The 19158-nt window shown below is 39.5% G+C and overlaps 1 protein-coding gene across 6 annotated transcripts in view; it reads right to left on the bottom strand.

The window, feature by feature from the left end:
• Positions 1-19158, bottom strand: part of SLC19A3 (solute carrier family 19 member 3) — a 72293-nt gene that overhangs the window by 20455 nt on the left and 32680 nt on the right. For 4 of the 6 annotated variants that reach the window (XM_020970945.2, XM_078147193.1, XM_020970946.2 and 1 more), the window contains 5 exons: positions 17691-17799; positions 14210-14365; positions 9182-10013; positions 6374-6566; positions 2212-2353 (listed from right to left, as the gene is read on the bottom strand). In XM_020970945.2, the coding sequence (XP_020826604.1) occupies positions 2212-2353; positions 6374-6566; positions 9182-10013; positions 14210-14356 (1314 nt within the window). In that variant the 5' untranslated portion in view covers positions 14357-14365; positions 17691-17799. Of the gene's footprint in view, positions 1-2211; positions 2354-6373; positions 6567-9181; positions 10014-14209; positions 14366-14543; positions 15349-17690; positions 17800-19158 lie in introns of those variants that run through there. The other 2 variants (XM_020970948.2, XM_020970947.2) reach the window with 2 other exon arrangements.

The following is a 19158-nucleotide window of genomic DNA, read 5'->3' as shown; positions in this document are numbered from 1 at the left end:
CAATATTGTGCTAGAAATATTAGCTTTAGCAATAAAAGAAAGGAATTAGAATAGGCAAAGAGGAAACAAAGCCATCACTCTTTGTAGATGATATGATGGTATACTTAGAGAATCAATTAAAAAAACTACTTGAAATAATTAGCAACTTCGGCAAAGTTGCAGGATATAAAATAAACCCACATAAATCATTAGCATTTCAATATGTTACTAACAAGGTCTATCAGCAAGACATAGAAAGAGAAATGTCATTTAAAAGAAATACAGACAACATGAAATACTAGGGAGTCTACCTGCCAAAGCAAACCCAGGAACTACACAATTACAAAACACTATTCACACAAATAAAGTCAGATAAAACAATTGGAAAAATATATCAGCTGCTCATGGGTAGAACAAGCCAATAATAATGACAATTCTACCAAAGTAATTATTCAGTGACATACCAACCAACCAAAGATTTATTTTATAGAGCCAGAAAACAACGATTGATCTGAAAGAACAAAAGGTCAAGAATATCAAGGAAATTAATTTAAAAAAAAATTGAAGATGGCCTAGCAGTACCAGATCTCAAACTATTACAAAATGACAATCATCAAAACATCTATCTTACCCTACAGGAAAATAGAAGGAGAAGGAGATTGGGGGGTAATAGAAGGGAGAACAGATTGGGTGAAGGAATCAGAATGCAGGCTGTCATGGGGTGGGGCAGGGAGAGGAAGGTTGGGAGAAAATTTGGAACTTAAAATCTTGTGGAAGTAAATGTTGAAAGCTAAAAATAAATTGATAAAACAAATTCATCAAAGCAGTCTGGAAGTGGCTGAGAAATAAAGTTGTGGATGAGTGGAATAGATTAGGTACACAATACACAGTAATAAAGGACCACAGTAATCTAGAATTTGATAAATGCAACCATATAAGCCCAAACTTTTGGGACAAGAACTCACTAACAAAAATTGCTGGAAAAACTGGAGAGCAGTTTGGCAGAAACTAGGTGTACACCAACATCTCACACTGAATATCAAGATAAGGTCAAAATGGGCATATGATTTAGGCATAAAGGGTGATATGTCATAAGCAAATTGGCGGTGTGTGGAATATTTTACTTATCAGACCTACAGATGAGGGCAGTATCTATGACCAAAGAAATAGCATTATGGGATTTAAAAAAAGCGGATAATTTTGATTACATTAAATTTAAAAGATTTTGCACAAACAACACAAACGTAACCCACATTAGAAGGAATGTGGGAAACTGGAAAAAAAATAATCTACAGCTAGTTTCTCTGATAAAGGCCTTATTTCTCAAATATGTAAAGAACTGAGTCAAATTTATAAGAATACAAGTCATTCCCCAATTGATAAATGGTCAAAGGATATGAACAAGCAATTTTCAGAAGAAATCAAAGCTATCTATAGTTATATGAAAAAATGCTCTAAATCACTATTGATTAGAGAAACATAAATTAAAACAACTCTGAGATATCATTCTATCCACAAAGGGCTTTAATATTTTAATTCATTCAACTCTTCCCATAGCTAGTAAATGTCTAAGGCAGAAGAATTGAAAATTGAGGAAATGCCCATCAATTGGGGAATGGCTGAACAAGTTGTGGTATATGAGTGTAATGGAATACTATTTTTCCATGAGAAATGATGAGCAGAAGGACTTCAGAAAACCTGGAAATGATGCTAAGTGAAGTGAGCAGAACCAGAAGAACACAGTAACAGTAACATTATGCTATAACTAACTTCGGTAGATTTAACTCTTCTCAGCGATACAATGATCTAAGACAATTCCAAAAGACTCGTGATGGAAAATGCTAGCCATATCCACATAGAAAGAACTATGGAGTCTGAATGCAGATCAAAACATATCATTTGATCTTTTTTCTTTTATTTCTTCTTTCTTATGATTTCTCCCATTGGGTTTAATTCTTTACAACATGACTAATGTGAAAATGTGTTTAATACGAATGCCTATCAGATTGCATGCCATCTTGGGCAGGGGGGAAGGAAGGGAGGAGTAGAAAATTTAGAATTCAAAATCTTATAAAAGAGAATGTTGGAAACAAAAATAAATAAGTTAAAAATGTCTAAGGCAGGATTCCATTCCCAACTCCAAATCTAGCACTCTCATCTGCCACCTACCTGCCTAGTAATAGCTCTGCCATCCCTGTCTCCAAGAGAATTTGCTTTTTTAATGAAACTTACCTGAATGTCGATTGTCAGACTCAGACCTCTTGCATCAACTACGATTAATGTCATTATGGTCTGAATCAGCAAGGCCAAGAAGGTATTGACTCCAAAAACTAAAGCATAGCGCTCCATGCTGAGGTTCACTGCAATCTGAAATCTGACATGATATAAATGGTCAATAATATCGCCAATATCAAAATACCAACATCAATATACTAATATCACCAAAAAAAGGGTTGTTGGTCTTATGCTCAGGGCTTTAAGGGAGATAAATAGTTGTCCTAAGAGTTCTACCCTCCTTTTAGTCATCTTCTACCAGAAATAATGAATGGTGAGGTGAAGAAAAAAACTAAAGGTGGGAAGAACAAAGCAAAAATTAGATTAGCTATTAAAGCCCTACTCCTTATCTTCAGTGCAGCATGGTGGCACATGCCTGTATTACCAGCTCCTTGGGAAGCTGAGGCTGGTAGATCTCCTGATCTTGGAAGTTTTGAGCCACAGTACTGCTAAAGCTGTTCAGTCTAAGTCTGGGATCAATAGAATAAGCCCCTGGGAATAGGGTTTTTTTTGAGTTGCATAAAGAGAGACAAACCAACCCAATGCAGAAATAGGGCATGTCAAAGCTCCTGTGCTGATCAGTAATAAGTTTGGACTGTCAGTAGCTTCTATTTCTAGCCTGAGCAAGAAAGAGAGAACCAGCCTCAAAAATAAAAGGGGCCCTATTATTCAAAACCAAGAAGCAGTAGCACAAGACATATTGGATACAATGTGGGAATTGATGTCAAGAAGAGCTGGGTTCAAATCCCACCTGAGACACACATCATTTAATTTTGTTTGCTAAGTCATAGACTATATACTGTTCAGAGGGGTCCTCCTGAAATCACAAGATCATTCATATATTCAGAATCTTTGCAAAACTTCTGGGGGTTGCATGTCTGTTAATTCCCTATGTATTTTGGGTATCAGTCTTTTATTGATGATGCTTAACACAAGCATTTTTTTCCCATTCTAGTATTTATTTTTAAATTCCACAATCTTAGGAATTTTGGATAGAAGAATGCTATCGTTTCTCTTTGTTTCTTGCAAAAGTGCTATACATAAAGTGGGCTATCTGAATGAATTACCTGAAATCTCAAATTAACAGCAAAAAAAAAAATTAAACTGTACATGAAGTATACAATTGAACAAGAGTAGGTCATCCCAATGGAAAATTACAAAATCCAGGACACAAAGTGAGGTCTCACAAGGATCCCACTAAACAACACCTGTGAAGAAGCTATGATTTGTTATCGTGGGTAACTTCCATGTTGGAACTTCCCTTCATAACCAGGGTAGAATTTAAGTGATTTGCTCAATCACACAAATGTCAGATGAAATTTGAATCCAAGTCTACTGGATTCCACACCTAGTACTCTGAACCAAAATACTGCTATTACTTGTATTTTCTAGGTTTTTTTTTTAATACTCCACTAACAATTATTTTCTCAAAACATACTAGAGTACCTTTTTAGAGGTTGGAGTTGAAAGAAAACTGTTTCTCTTGGCATGCAGATTGTCCCTTGTGAATCTTGATTTATTTTGTCAGGATTAGATAAGATCTATGAAGGCAGTGGTTTATAAATACTTAGAAGATTGGTAGGCTGGCACTGGAGGTCCTGAAGTAACCAACTTTTTTTCCCTTTTTTCTTTCAAGTACCTGTAATCCCTTGCCATCACACCAAAGGAAATCCTTAACCCTCCCTTGAAGGATCATTAACTTGTCAACCTTCTCTGTGGGGGGTTAGGAATACAATGGGACAGAGTGCCCTAACTCTGACCAGGACCACTGTACTTACATACAGGTTCTGTGCTATAGTTAACTTTAAATATGGAACAAACACTTGAATAATTTTCAGTGTTCCAAGTTGCATAAATTCAATGCAAGTTGAATTTATAAGCTAAAGTACTATATGAACTTTTGCATAAGATTTATAATTGGAATATCACTGATAAAAGTCTGATATCCAAGATAGGCAGGGAAGTCACTTGAATTTATAAGACCAAAATGTTGTTATTCAGTTGTGTCCAATTCTTTGTAACCCCGTTTGGGGTTTTCTTGGCAGAGATACTGGAGTCATTTGCTATTTCCTTCTACAACTCCTTTTACAGATGATTCATCTTATAGTTGCTTGTCCTTCGTTCTTGAAAAGGACCATGACATCAGGGAGGTGATGCCATGACATGCAAGTGAATTGGATTTAAGTGAGGGAAGGCTGTGTAAAGTCACTGGCCTCACTTTCTCCTCCAGAGCCATCTGACTCCTGTGGCAAGATACAGATCACGAGGACTGGAGATGGCCCTGGAGGCAGTGGGGGACCTTGGCCTTTTTAAGCTAAGGTCTCTAACAGATAGGTCTCAGTTTGACTGAGGCAATGCCCATTCAGTGAATGAGGCTTAAGAAATGAGGCAGAGAATGGCCTCTTTGCCTAGCTTAAAACAAAAAATCTTGGGAGGAAAAGACCCTCAGGGTTTCTGGTCAAAACAGAAACAATTGCTGTTTACATTCTTGGCCAGGGAACTATTTGTTGGCCAATCAATAAGAGTCAGAGTGATTTGGGTTTAAGGCTTGGTCCTCAAGAAAAGAAAAAGTTTCAGTGATCAAACTTTACATTCCCTTTGGGCAAAGCACCCCCCAGTAAAGATCATATGAAAAAATGTTCCTAATAATATCATAAGAAAAAATGTGAACTAGAAGCAACATTCAAGTTTTACTCCACACCTGTCCAATTGGCTGGCATATATCCTGTTGGTCAAGCAATGAATCAATTCAAACATTTTGGAAACTACATGGAAACTAGATGACCTCTGAGGATGTATCTGGCTCTAATTTGTGATCCTATAACCTATGATTTTCCTTCTATGTAGTGTCTGGGGAATAAGCTTGTACTTTAAACTGATGTTTTCTTTAGACTGCCAGAAGTCCTTTGGCACCAAAAGCTTAAGTTAAGAAGCCCCTCAGCTACTTGTATCCCTAGCACATGGTAAGAATTTAAGAAATTTTCATTCATAACTTCATTCAAAGAACTGAGAAATGTACCAAAGGCAGGTATGGATGTATGCCCATTCTCGGCTCAGCTGGGCTCTGACAACTGGATTTGAGACTCAAGGGACTTGAACTTTCAGAGGTAAAGCTTATGAAAGATTTTATGAAAATAAGAGTATGACTGTCTTTTCTGCAGAAGCTTAAATGGAGGGTTTCCTCCACACAGCTTTGAAACAAACCTTGCAGAGATGGAGAAAAAGAATAGGGCTAACGTTACTCTCATTCCCAGAGTGGACCATGGGAAAGTCCTTGGATTATAGATTGAGCTGGAAGGTAAGTCCTAGTCCAGCTTTATGCAAATTGAGTGATAGAGCCAGGATGCCATTCTTAGTTGATTATTCTATCACTAATCAGAGTTACCAAATAGTAAGTTGTGAGCAATGAATGCCTCGTCCCTTCAGGTGCTTTTTTCCTGGCATCATGGAGCATATTTTATCACTAATCAGAGTTACCAAATAGTGAATTGTGAGCAATGAATGCCTCATCCCTTCAGATGTTTTTTTTTTTTTACCCTGGCATCACGGAGCTCCATCTTCATATCTGTAGCTGTTTTAATACTTTCCTTATAGTATATTTTGGCTTTCTTTATGAATCAGGGTGGGCCTTGGCTTCTTCTGTGCTTTCAAAAACATTTGTGGGATTTTGATCTCTGTATCTAGGTCTCTTAAAGGGCATCTTTACTTCACTTTCCTGGGAACATTTTAAAAACTGGTTTCACAGAGAGGTAGGTAGTCTAGGATTACCCAATAAGATATGAGGGCTGAAAGAAACCTTACCAGTGAGCACACAATGGAATCACATCCTCTTATGACAATTTATGAAACAAAACAAAATCAAATCAAACGAAACTTGATGACACATCCTTTGCCAAACCAATTATTCAACACAGTTGACCTTTTCCCAGTTTCATGTCCTCAGCAAAATTCAGAGAAAGTAGCAAGGTAAATTGTTGCATTGTTTCTGACAATAAAACCAAGAAGCATTCAAGATAGACCTCAGTAGTTAAAATGATGTGGCTATCCAAAGGAAGAGAAGGGTATATTTTCTTTTTAAATTAAAAATTAGACAAATTTAAGAGAAATACATAATACTTACACCGCAATGGTTATGAGAAGCATATAAACTGATTTGAAAATCAAAAAGCCAACATAACACAGCCAGATGTTGTTGGTAAAATGCATGAGGAATAGTGAACCAGCGTCTATGACTGAGAAGATTCCTAAAGCCAACTCTCCAAAAAGGTCCCAGTTGATTTTCACATACCCCACGGCAAGGGCTGCCATAGCACCTATGAGGGAGAGAAAAAAGACAAGCTTATTATTTATTCCAATCTAGGAAACATCTATTTGGGGAAAAAAATCAGAAATTATGTTTAATAATTCATGGTTTGTAAAATCAATTCTAGAGCTGGAAAGACCAAAGACATTTGTAGAAGTCCTTATTTTATAGATGAAGCAATGGAAGCCTAGGAAGGTTAAGTGAGTGGTTGGTCCAACATCACATAGGTAAAGAATAGGGAAAAGGGTAAGATTTGAACCCAGGTAATCAGATTCTGAATACAGCACAAAGCACTGTGAAATGGACAAGAATACTAACAATTATGAGGATTAGGAAAGGCTTTCTAGAGGAGGTGACAACTAAGCTATGCTTATAAGGACTAGAGGGATGCTATGAGATGAAGATGAAGAAGGATTACATTCCAGATATGGAAAGTCTGTACAAATGCATGGTGTGAAATTAAGGAATGCAGAACCAGACTATTGTAAAGGCAAAGTCCCTTTGGGGTTTTGTTTTGACAAAAATCCACCACTTTGCTAAAAATTCCCATATAGTTTTTTTTTTTATCAATAATGAAAGATTTTGTTCCAGGATATATTGAGGCTTGAAGGTGATATTATCTTGGAGTCCAGAACTGTCATTGCTCACATGAGGAAAATGAGGCCCAGACGCTGAAGCCAGGCTAGTAAGTAGCTAAGTCAGGACTAAACTCAGGTCACCTAGTCTCTGGTGACATGCTTGTCCTACTTTGTACTATTGCATTCAGTCCTTTCTCTCTTCCAGGAAGAGCTCCTCATATTATTTTTTTTCTCTGAGAAAATTAAGAGCCTTAATTTTTCTATTCTTTCAGCAAAGACTCTACCCGTCTACCAAGCAGTGTGCTGATAAATGGTTAACAACTAGCTCTGGGGGGAAAAATGTAGCAGGACACATTTTAAAAATTAATTTGCACTACTAACATGTTCTCCATTACTTTCTTGAGTCTAGACATTGACAAAATAATAAATCAAGCCCTGATTTGCAGCATATGATGATTTCTGAGGTGTAAAACATTCATGCTGAAAATTTAACAATCAGATCTCACGAGCTAGTTCTACCTGGATCTAACACATCCTTTCCTGTAGCCAAAGAGCTCTAAAGCTTTTTTTTCCCTTCCAGATTCCTTACAGATGCAACATCTCTATAACTGCTCTCTCCTTCTCATTTTCAGTAACTAATCCTCTGACTATATGTACTAGGGCTATAAGTCATGCAATTTTTTCCTAGGCTTCTGTTGCTACTAGTCTACTAGTCTTCTGCTTGGTCCCTTGTAGGTGTGGCCAAACTTTTATGAGATCTTAGGTCTGCCAATTAGTCAAAAAGCATTTTTTAAGCACCTACTCTATGTGCCAGTCAAGGTGATGGGTGCTCAGGACACAGACAAAAGGGTAGTTCCTGCCCTCAGGGAGCTTACATTCTATTGAAAAAGACAGCACACACACACACACACACACACACACACACACACAGAGAAGCCCATAGGTATGTGTATGTATGCATAATTATGCTAATTGTAGTTGAGTTCTTTTCTATGCAAACATCTATGTTTAGAAATGGGGGACCTTTAAAGACAGGCTTTTATGATTATGTGAAATTTTGATCCTGTTTAAACACAGGCTTGGTAATAATGACTGGAAAGGAAAATGGATGTAGCTTCTGTCCAGAAACAGGTACAGAAAATCAAAGGCAAGGAAATGGGCCCAAGTGAAGCCACCAAAAAGAATAGTCCTTAACTTCTAAGGCTCAAACTAGACTCTCCAAGAAGAGAATGAGCTTGACAATGGGTTTCCTGAAAATGTCAATAAAGGCATGGGTGTGGAACCATGTGACTTCCTAGAAAACATCTTCAAAGTGTCCTTTGATTTTTAAATTAGGAAAGTAAACGTCTCTATTGCTTAAAGTGCCTCCTATGTGCCAGGTACTGTACTAACCTTCTAGGGAATCAGAGAAAAGCAAAAATAAAAAAATAAAAAACCCAATGCCTGCTCTGAGGAGTTCACAGAAATAATGAAGGAGCCAACATGCACACAACTATGTATAAACAATTTCATTGGTATAGGGAGCTCCTGGATGAGGAAACTACCAATTTTCTTACTTACGTAGCTAAGTGGTCCAGATAGAATGCTATCTGCTTCAATTTCCTGAATTGTAAATATGGGGATAATAGTACCTATCTCTCTCTGTCCCTTCCTTCCCTCTTTCTTTGGTTGACTCAGACAGTAGTAGCTTGAGGTACTTAGTGGACATAGCACCAAAAAAAAAAGTATTTTGTATTTTTATACCTTGTATAAAGGAGCCATTTCATTTGTCTTTATGTAGCTATTTATAGCTAACATTTATATTGTGCCTGCTGGGTACCAGGCATTGTGTCAGCACTTTACAAATGTTATCTCATTTGATCCTCACAACAACCCTGAGAGGTAGATGCCATTATTATCCCCATTTTACAGTTCAGGAAACTGAGGCAGACAGCGCCGTATCCACTGGTCCACTTGGCTTCCTTTGTATCCCCAGTGATTGTGGCATTGCTTCTTAATTGACTGATTAAGAGTGCCGAAAAAGGAAGCTCCAGCTTTGTCTACCCACCTCCAAATGTTGCAACAGCTTCTACTGCTCCATTATACACCTGAGAGCTTTGAGATGGTGCCTTGTGATCCCACAGAAGCTGGACATAGTTTAACACCTGGTTAAAGCCGGCCGTGGCAGAAGCCCACCAGATAGACCAGAATAAAAGACGGTTGGTGGAGTAGCACTCCTTCAAGTCTTGGCACCACTGGAGAAACACCCTCAGCACCAGGCTTTTTTGTTGAAGGTCAGCTGATTGGCTTTTTTGCTGTCTTTCTGATTTGGCAGATGATACTGAAGTGGCGCAGTCTTCTTGGCTGGCTGGTGAGCTTCCCTTACCAGGCATCTCTAGCACTACTACATCCTTGTCTGCTGATCCTTGAGTTTCTGCTCCCACCTTTTTATGGAAGAACATGCTTTTCTGGGGCATTGGCAGGAAAAATGTGAAAACGAATGCCACAGAGAGAGAAATCATAGTTATAACATTGAGATAAAAATAAGAAACATGTGCCAGGGAGACTAAGAGCTGGGACAGCACAGAAGCAACAGTATATCCCACCAGTGTGATGCTTCTACAGTAACTTGTTACTTTCTGGTAGTGTTCCACATTGACCACACTATAAATGTAAGAGTAGTAGGCCACTTCCGTGGCTGTGGCCAACCCGTAGAAAAATTCCAAGATCTGCATGGCTAATAATCCTTGGGAAAATAAGAGCATCAACCAGGTAATCAAAAAGCTAACTCCTTGTAAGATGATTATAGGCTTGTACCGGAGGTAGTCAGTCAGCACAAACACAGGGAATAACAGCACCAGATAAGAGTAGGTCCAAACTGGAAACATTTGATTGGAGACCTGTGGAGTCACAAAAAAGTACATCACATGACAACGAGGCTACTCAAAGCTTCATAAGTACATGAGAAGCAGTGAATTAATAATAGCTAGCTAATGTTTTTATCTACCCAGACATAGACATAGACAGATGCATATGTACACACATCTTTGTATCTTTGCCAGGAAAACTCCAAATGGGGTCCAGTTGGATATGACTGAAATGACTGAACAAGCAGGTTTATAGTGTCAGCTATGTGCCAGGCACTGTGCTAAGCCCTTTACAAATTTTGTCTCATTTGACATCAATGAAATCAATGAAGCCTAGAACGTAGAGCGTGGCCCAGTATAAAATTTCTGAGCTGATTTGATCTTTTGAACTCCTCCCATCAGTGAGAAGAGAAGCAGAAAACAGATTTTTTCCAGAGCCAGATTTGGAAAGTTGACAGACCTCCATGGTAACCATTTACATGGTGTATTCTGCAGGTTATCAAAGGAGAATTTTTGGTCTTGGAATCCTTTTTTCCTGGTTTGCTGTTCCCCCACATCTTCCACCTCTCTTCCTCCTCTGTAGCTCTGCACAGGCCACTACCCATGCCTTGAATGAACTTCTTCCTCACCTCCTTGATTGGCTAGGACTTCTATTAAGGCTTACCTTATGTTTCAAATCAAGCCTTTCTTGACTTTTCTGGGTCTTTCTCCTTCATATCTTAAATGCTATCTGCTCATTCTTTCCCTCATATCCACCAAGTAAGCTACCTGAGGATATAGACTACATTGTTTTTGTTTTTACACCACTATGCCCTGTATACAGTAGGTATTTGATAAATGCTTGTTGGATTGTTGTCAAATTACTTTGCTTATATGGGCAAATAGCAACCAGAATTTGTTTCCACTAGGTAAAAGCTGCACCCAGACACCTGCCCTGTGATGACACAGCCTTGGCCTGCATTATACTACTCTAAGAACAAGATGCTATTTTTAAAAAATGTGGATTCCTGTAGGAAACCATGGTAGAAACTAATTTTCCCTAATCATTAGGGACTGCACATCTATCTTATCTATCTAGACATACACCCATATGTGTGTGTGTGTGTGTGTGTGTGTGTGTGTGTGTGTGTATATATATATACACACATGCATATATATGTATATGGAGAGATATAGATACATTATACCCATCTTTTCTTTAAAATAAATTTTCATTGTTACCTTTTGCTTTTTATGTTACTGACACATGGTGTTCTTAACCTAGGGTAAGTTTTAAAATGTAGCTATAGATAGATCACTATATAGATAGGTATTTCTATATAATTGACATACTTCGCAATTCTGTGTATTTTATTTTATACATTTACAAATATTATCTGCAGATGGGGTCCATGAAAGGGATTCCTGAAATGAAAGACCAAGATGCTCTGGCTTACATAGAAAATCAGCTGGGCATAGCAAATAGCTAGCTACTTAGGGATCCAGAAGTATCTGGGTTGAAGTGCAGACAATTTATTGATTCTAATTCTCAGCAAATACTTAACTTCTCAGTGCTCTAGGCAGTACCTTAAGTCTCTCAGTTATAAAGAAAACTGAGCCATTATTGAGGAAGAGGGAGTTCTTACCTAGGAGTGAGAAAGTGAAATCAGGTCCAATCCCTATCACTACCTCTCATCTAATTTCCCGAAGGTTTCCTTCTTCCCCCAGGGAGAATAAAAATGGCAAACAGTCCAGAAGTCACCCCTAGTTTTTCATACCCATAGTCCCTCATTTTGACAAAGAGGCTGGGGTAGGAGCAGAAGGAATGTACTTTTTTCATCTTGATCTTTGGGACCATGCTTCATCCTATTACAATACTTTAAATTAAACTATTGAATTAATTAATAATTACCTTTGCAGCATTCAGTTCTGAGTATTTTATTCTTTCCACCAACATCATAGTACAACTGTTCATATATTTCATGTCTTAGCTAGGCTTAAACCTGTGGCAGATCTGTTTGCCTCTCTAGCTACTGGACCCAGAAGGCTCTGGAGGAGAAAGTGAGGCTGGTGACTTTGTACAGCCCTGCCTCACTTAGTTCCAGTTCACTTGCATTTCATGGCATCACCTCCCTGATGTCACGGTCCTCTTCCAAGAAGCAAGAAACAACAACCTCTGTGAGTAGAAAAGGAGCTGCCCACTGGGGACCAAAATGGAATTGGACAGTTGGGCAATACAGCTTTCTCTCTTTCTTTTTCTCTTTCTTTCCCTTCCCTCTGTCCACATATGGTATCACACCCTTAGGTGCTGGTGCTCTGACCAAAGGGAATATAAATTTTCATCTTTCTTAAAGACCAGCCTTAACCCCAAATCACTCTGGCTCTCATTGATTGGCCAACAACAGGTTTCAGGTCAAGCCCCACTTGGTCATTGTTTGGGCCCTGATTGGCTCAGAGTGAATGTAAGTAGTAATTGTTTCTGTTTTGGCGGGAAACCCTGAGTGTCTTCTCCTCTCAGATGATTTTTTTTCACTAGGTAAAGAGACCATTCTCTGTCTCATTTCTTATTACACCTTTATCGCTAAATGGATATTGCCTCAGTCAAACTGAGACCTGTAAAAGACCTTAGCTTGAAAAGGTTATGCGCCCCCCCCCCCGCCCCGTGGTATCCTAGGCCATCCCTGGTTGTCCTGATCTCTGTCTGGCCACTGGACCCAGATGGCTTCAAAAAGTAAGGGTGGTGACTTTGCACAGCCGTCTTCACTTAAAATCCAATTCACTAGCATTTCATGGCATCACCTCCCTGATGTCATGGTCCTCTTTGAGGAAAAAGGACAGCAACAACTTACAAGTCCCAAGAACCCCTTAAAAACCAATAAAACAGGGGCACCTAGGTGGTGCAGTGGATAGAGCACCAGCCCTGAAGTCAGGAGGACCTGAGTTCAAATCCACCCTCAGACCAAACACTTGACACTTACTAGCTGTGTGAGCCTGGGAAAGTCACTTAACCCCAATTGCCTAAAAAAAAAAAAGGCAAAAAAAACACCCCCCAATAAAACAAAGACAACCCTCTGAGCACCTGAAATATCTAATAAGCAATAGTTCTTTCTAATTGGCTAATATACCAGAGGTGGCTAAATGGTGCCATGGATAGAGCACTGGCCTCAGGAAGACCTCAATTCAATGCCTCAGAAACCTAGCTGTATGAGGCTGGGTAAATCACTTAGCCTCTGTTTGCCTCAGTTTCCCTATATATAAAAGGTGGATAATACTAGTGCTTTTTGGGGTTGTTGTGAGGATCAAATGAGATATTTGAGAAGCACCTAGCATGGTGCCTGGCACATAGTAGGCACTAGTTATTGTCATCATCGTCATCATCGTTTCGGAACCTGCTGCAGGGCTTAAGCTAACGTTGGAGTCCTAAGACTCCAGAGTTGGAATCCTGGCTCAGCTTTTGGGACCTTGGACAAGTCACATTATCTCTCTGTGCTTCTTACTTCCTCACCTGTAGAACAGGGGGAGGAGGGCTGGACTAGGTGACCTCTAAGGCATCTTCCAGTTCTAGACCCACCATCCTAAGATGGGCAGGGCAGATAACTGGGCATTTCTCTTTTGGAATTTGCCACAAACTCAAAATGATGCAGGAATTCAGATGCCATCAGTGGCTGGGGAGAGGCTGGAGGGGCTAGAGAAGACTAAGCTTCTCTTTCTTCCTTCTAAAAATGTTGCTGTTAAGGCCTAAGGAGAATGGCATGCCTCTCCTTATCTTTTTCTGTTTACAAAACACTGGAAAGACAGCCACAGTGTTTCTACTTGGTAGAAAATGATTAAGTGGTATCTTCCTTCTTTCTCGGGGCACATTCTTTCCACTATTTTGTTACCCAGGTTAAACAAGTACTCAACTGGGAGGTGGCTGTTGTTTGAGTGGAGAGTAATAGAATCCAGGGGAAGCTAGTATATTGTCCTTCTAAACTTTTTGAAGGTTTGAGGAACAGTCCTAGAGGTGTGACGATATGGGGGTTCTTGTGGACAGCAGTGCTTTTTGGAAGGGGTTGAGGAGCTAAGTCACTAAATTTCTCCTATAACAAATAACAGAGTCCTTCAATCCATTTGTCTAAGTTGAGTTAAAGGCCCATGATTCTTGCTTGCAACTTGAGAGCAGGCAAGAGTAGAGTCTCTGTAGAACAGGCAGCTCCCCCCAATATCACAAGTATGCTCTCGGATCTGAATAAACTTGTCATTTGACTTACCTCACTGAGGGTTAGATTTTTATCTGGTCCAAGTAAGTAAGGTACAATAAATGGTTCTGATGGTTTCATCATGGAGAAAAACCCATAGATACAGAGGATGGTGGTGGGGAAAATCCAGGACTGACGCATTGTTCTAAAGCAATCCATGCGGTTAGGCTGAAACAAAGCAAAGATCGTGAACAGAGACTGATGCTTGAAGATTCTCTCATAAGGATAAAGCTAAATTACTTTCCACAAAAAATTGGGGATTACTTCTCCAAGCTACACTCTTCCTTTAGCCTCAGTAATGGAATCAACACAAGGCAAAAAGACAGGAATTGAAAAAAGCGGTTACCTTTCTTGACTCCTTGGAAACAAATAGTAACGTCACAACGTAGAGGGCAGTATTATGTTTCTTGCTTCTTCAGCTAGAGTTGAGGCAGTTTCTTGAGGACTGAGGACTATCAAGCAGAGTCCCTTTTATTCACTTATGCAGAGCATTGTGAGACTCTAGAGATTCTGGGAAAGGAGGCACCACCCAGGTCATTTTGTCCAAGTTCCTCATTTGACAGGTGAGGAAGCAGACAGGAGTTAAAGTGATGGGATCAAGGTCACAAAGGGAGTAAATATAGGTCTTTTGCGAAATACTCAATGTGTACTGTTCTTTGGGCAGAAAACTTATGCAGGAGAAAGATAATGAGGTAAAAGTAATACAGACCCACAGCTGGAGCCTTACCCCAGGACGTCAAAATCCTGTTGGAGATGGAGAGGTATAGGCTTTCTCTCTCAGGTCATCTCTTCTGTGCTAACTACCCCCTCCTCCTTTCCCCATCTTCACCTCTTGATGAGCTAATTAAATTATTAATTGATTAATTCATTGGCCTCCCTCTTGAGTCCTTCCCCCCTTGGTCATATCACCAATCTTGCCCTGCCAGGCTTCAATATTGGGTTATTCCCATCACCTACTGCCTTTGTTCTTATACATGAAAGTGGAGAAAATCATGAAACTATGTTGACCTTACCTTCTCAGGGATGGGGGAGGGGAGAGGAGGGAAGGAGGGATAGAATTCGGAACTCAAAACTTTAAATAAAAATGCTAAAAATTTTTTTAAAAAAAGAAATAAACTGAGTTTTTTGGTCTTTTTTTTCCCTTCACTACAGGACTATCACGGAAATGTTTTGCCTTACTACACATGTATAACCTATATTGAATTTCTTGCCTTCTCAGTGGGAGTGGGGGTGGGGAGAGGGGAAGGGAGAGAATTTGGAATTTAGTTTTAAAAACGTTTGTTTAAAAATGAATGTTAAAAATTGTTTTTACATGTAAATAAAATACTGAATAAATAAATTTTTTAAAAAAGAAAATACTACCAAAAAAAGAAAACTATGCTGACTAGCTCCACTATAAATGATATGACTTAGTCTGAATTGGGCCCTCACCAATGCAATGTAATGCTTTTATATCTCCCTAATTAACTAACCATCTCACCTACCATAGTGTCTCTTCCAAATTTTTTCTTCCTTCCTTAAATCTTCCATGGTTTCCCCTTCTCCATATCCTCTCAGGTGAGAGCCTAGCCTTCTAATTTACCAAAAGTTGAGGCTATTTTCTCAGAGCTGCCTGTCGTCCCCTCCTCCTCATCTCATATCATCCAGGGACCTTATTTCACTATCTCCTCCTTTATTGCTGTCTCGCACAAAGGGGTGGCCCTTCTCATTGCCAAGGCTAACCCTCTACAGGAAGTAGGTTGTTATCTGTTATTTCCACTCCGTTTATCTTCAATTTCTCCTTGTCTGCTCAATGCTTCCCAACTGCCTACAAACTTGCCCTTGTCTACCCCATTCTCAAAAAAACTCTCACCCAATCCATTTTTGCAAACTTTACAAAAAAAAATCTTTTTTAAAAAAAATGTTCTTTTTAAAAATCTCTGTCTTCTGCTTTTGTGGCTAAATGCCTTAAGAAAATAGCCTACAATAGATGCCCCTCATTTTCCCCTCACTGTATAGTCTGGCTTAATAGAAATTGCCCTCTCCAAAGTTGCAATTTCCTAATTACCAAATTCAATGGCCTTTTTTCAGTTCTCATCCTTGAGCTCTCGGCAGCCTTTGACACTCTTGTTTGGCATTTAAGAAAGACTCTGTGGGATCACCTTCTTTTCCTTCATGTTCTCTTCTCTCCAGGACTACACTCTGCTTCTCTTTAGGTTTTTGTGACACTGCTATTTTCTGGTTCCCCTCCTTTTATTTTCCTTTTTTAAAGTGGCCATTCTCTGCCTCATTTCTTTTTAAGCCTTAATCACTGAATGGGCTTTGCCCCACTCAAAGTGAGACCTGCTAAGGACCTTAGTTTAAAAAGGCTAAGGTCTCCCACTGCATCCAGTGCTCCTGATCTATGTCTTGCCACTAGACCCAGATGGCTCTGGAGGAGAAAGTGAGGCCGGTGACTTTGCACAGCCCTCCCTCTTTTCAATCCAATTCACTTGCATGGCATGGCATCACCTTCCCTGATGTCATGGTCCTCTTCAGAGAGCTAAGGACAAACAGCAGCAGCCACAACCACAATAATTTTCCCATTCCTCTCCTACTGTTTGACTGCTCCTTATCTTTAGCTGGGTCTTCATCCAGGTCATACGTGCTAAACTATGGGTTTCTGCACAGGACTCCGTCCTGGGCTCTCTTCTCTTCTCCCTCTATATTATTTAGCTTGGTGATCTTACCTCCCATAGATTCAACTATCATCTCTCTGAAGATGATTCTTAAATTTGTCCAGTCTCTATCTTCTCTAGTGACCTCCAGTCTCCCTTTTCCAACTGCCTCTCAGACATATTGACCTGGATGCCCTATAGACATCTTAAAAGGAACATTTCCAAAACCTAATTCATTATCTTTCTCCCCAAGCCCTCCCTTCTTCCCACCTTCCCTGTAACTGTCAAGGGCACCGCCAGCCTCCCAGTCACTTGTGCCGACAATCATCCTAGACCCCTTTCACCTTCCCATCTCCGATTGTTGCCAAGGCCTATGATTTACCTCTGTAATTTTCTCTTCTTTCCTCAGATACTGTCAACGTTCTAGTGCAGGCCCTAATCTCTTGGTGCCTGGTTGGTCTACCTGCTACAAGTTTTACTCCACTCCGGTGGAGTAAGCCACTCAGCCGTCAAAGTGATTTTCCTAAAGCACAGGCTGATGAGGCAGAAAGGAGTGCTGGAGGCAGACGGAGCAGACTGGATGCAGGATGTGAGAAATGAGATAGAATGCAGGATATGACCGGCCAGGAAGTGCTCGAGAAGACTATGCATTGAGGCCCCCCACTTTACATTCACAAAGTACCCCAGACTACCTGACAATCCAGAACAGCTGCCCCTCCCCTTTCTTCTTTCCCTAGTTTATCTGCATGCATTCACAAAGACACCCAACTGCCCTGAATCTCAGTTTATCTGCAAAATCGAGGGAGGGTCTAACCTTTTTTTTTTAAGGTCTTTTTGAGATTTAGATTTATTCTCACCTTTCCCCGCAGGGCCCGTGGGGGAGAGAGAAAGATATTCCCTTCTGCAGGCAAGATTGGCCTGGGTTCTGATTGTCCTCTTTGCTAGCTGATGTACTCCAACCTGCCACTAATAGAAAAAGAACCATTATGGCTTTAAGTGAGAATGGGAAATTAGCTAATAGATGTGCAAGAGAAAAGATCTATGGTAATAAAATAATAACCTTTCACATTTCTACATTGCTCTTAGGCTTATCAAGTATTTCATTAAACAAAATTACTAAACAATTGCTAGCGAGATATACACAATTTCAGTGCTTTTTATAATACACAGTAAGTTAACAAGAAAATATTAATATACTGAACTAAGTCCCATAGTTTTCTCCCAATTGGTATGGTGAGTAAAATACCCCTTTGGGAGTAAACTAGGAATTCATATGAAGTTAGTCGCTTCAAAGAGGCAGGCAAATGCAAATGGAATATAAGTCAAATACAGCAAAGCCTTAATTTATCAGAATGCTGACTTAATATTTTTCTGTACTGATTTTTGAGGAGAAAGAGTACTCCACAACAACAACAAATTCATATTAGGCACAGAGCAAAAGCAGCAACATTGAAAAGATGCCTCAAGTTCTGGTCCATAGAGTGAGGATTGATATTCAGAATGATTATTCTAAGGTGACTCAGCACTCATTAGTCATCTAGTTACTGCAGTATTTGGTGATACTCAACATGCTTACTAAAGCAGGGAACATGCTTATTAAGGCAGGGAACATGCTTACTAAGGCAGGAAAAAGTGGAATAACCCTCATATGCTATAGAGAGATTTCCAATAGTATTTAAAACAGAAAAGATTTCTTAGTCCAAAGTCGGTCAGTCAGAACAAACAGGAAATTAACCAAAACGTTCTGGCTTTACTCTGTGCTCTAAGAGACATTGTGCTTTGTCCAGGTGTATGGATAAATCTCAAGACAACTATCCACTCAGGCCTCCTAAGGCAATGGTATCAGTGAAACACCATCTTGGAACATGTTTAATTTGTCTTCAGATCATGATGGGTGATTGTTATAGCATTTTTTTTTCCTACTGGAGAATTAATCAAGATTCTAGGAGCCAGTGGGCTTGTTGAGGCATTTGTTATAACCCATCATCTGACTGGCACACTTAAGCTTCTGGCAATTAGGAACAGATTGGTGGAATTGCTGGAAAATCATAGTGAAGCCTTGAAAAGTATTGTGGTTTTTAATAATTATTTGCTAAGTTTAAGCTCTCCAAAATAAGTCTACCTTGTTTTCCAAAGTTGTCTTTGGAGCAGACAAACTGGTGAATTACAATGATAAGGGAAAACCCTTGTCTCCTCTTTGTACAGCTGAGGGTTATCGTATAGAATGTGATCACATATCCTGTCATGTGTCATTTTGTGAGATTCTTTCTTAGAAGTGGAGAGTGGAATGAGATGAGGCAAGCAAGGAAGGAAACAAGTGTTTGT

The sequence above is a fragment of the Phascolarctos cinereus genome, unplaced genomic scaffold (genome assembly GCF_003287225.1).
Source record: "Phascolarctos cinereus isolate Bilbo 61053 unplaced genomic scaffold, phaCin_HiC Scaffold_7;HRSCAF=346, whole genome shotgun sequence".
NCBI lineage: Eukaryota > Metazoa > Chordata > Mammalia > Diprotodontia > Phascolarctidae > Phascolarctos > Phascolarctos cinereus.
Note: the sequence above shows the minus strand (reverse complement) of the source record. Positions and strands in the feature narration are given on the sequence as shown.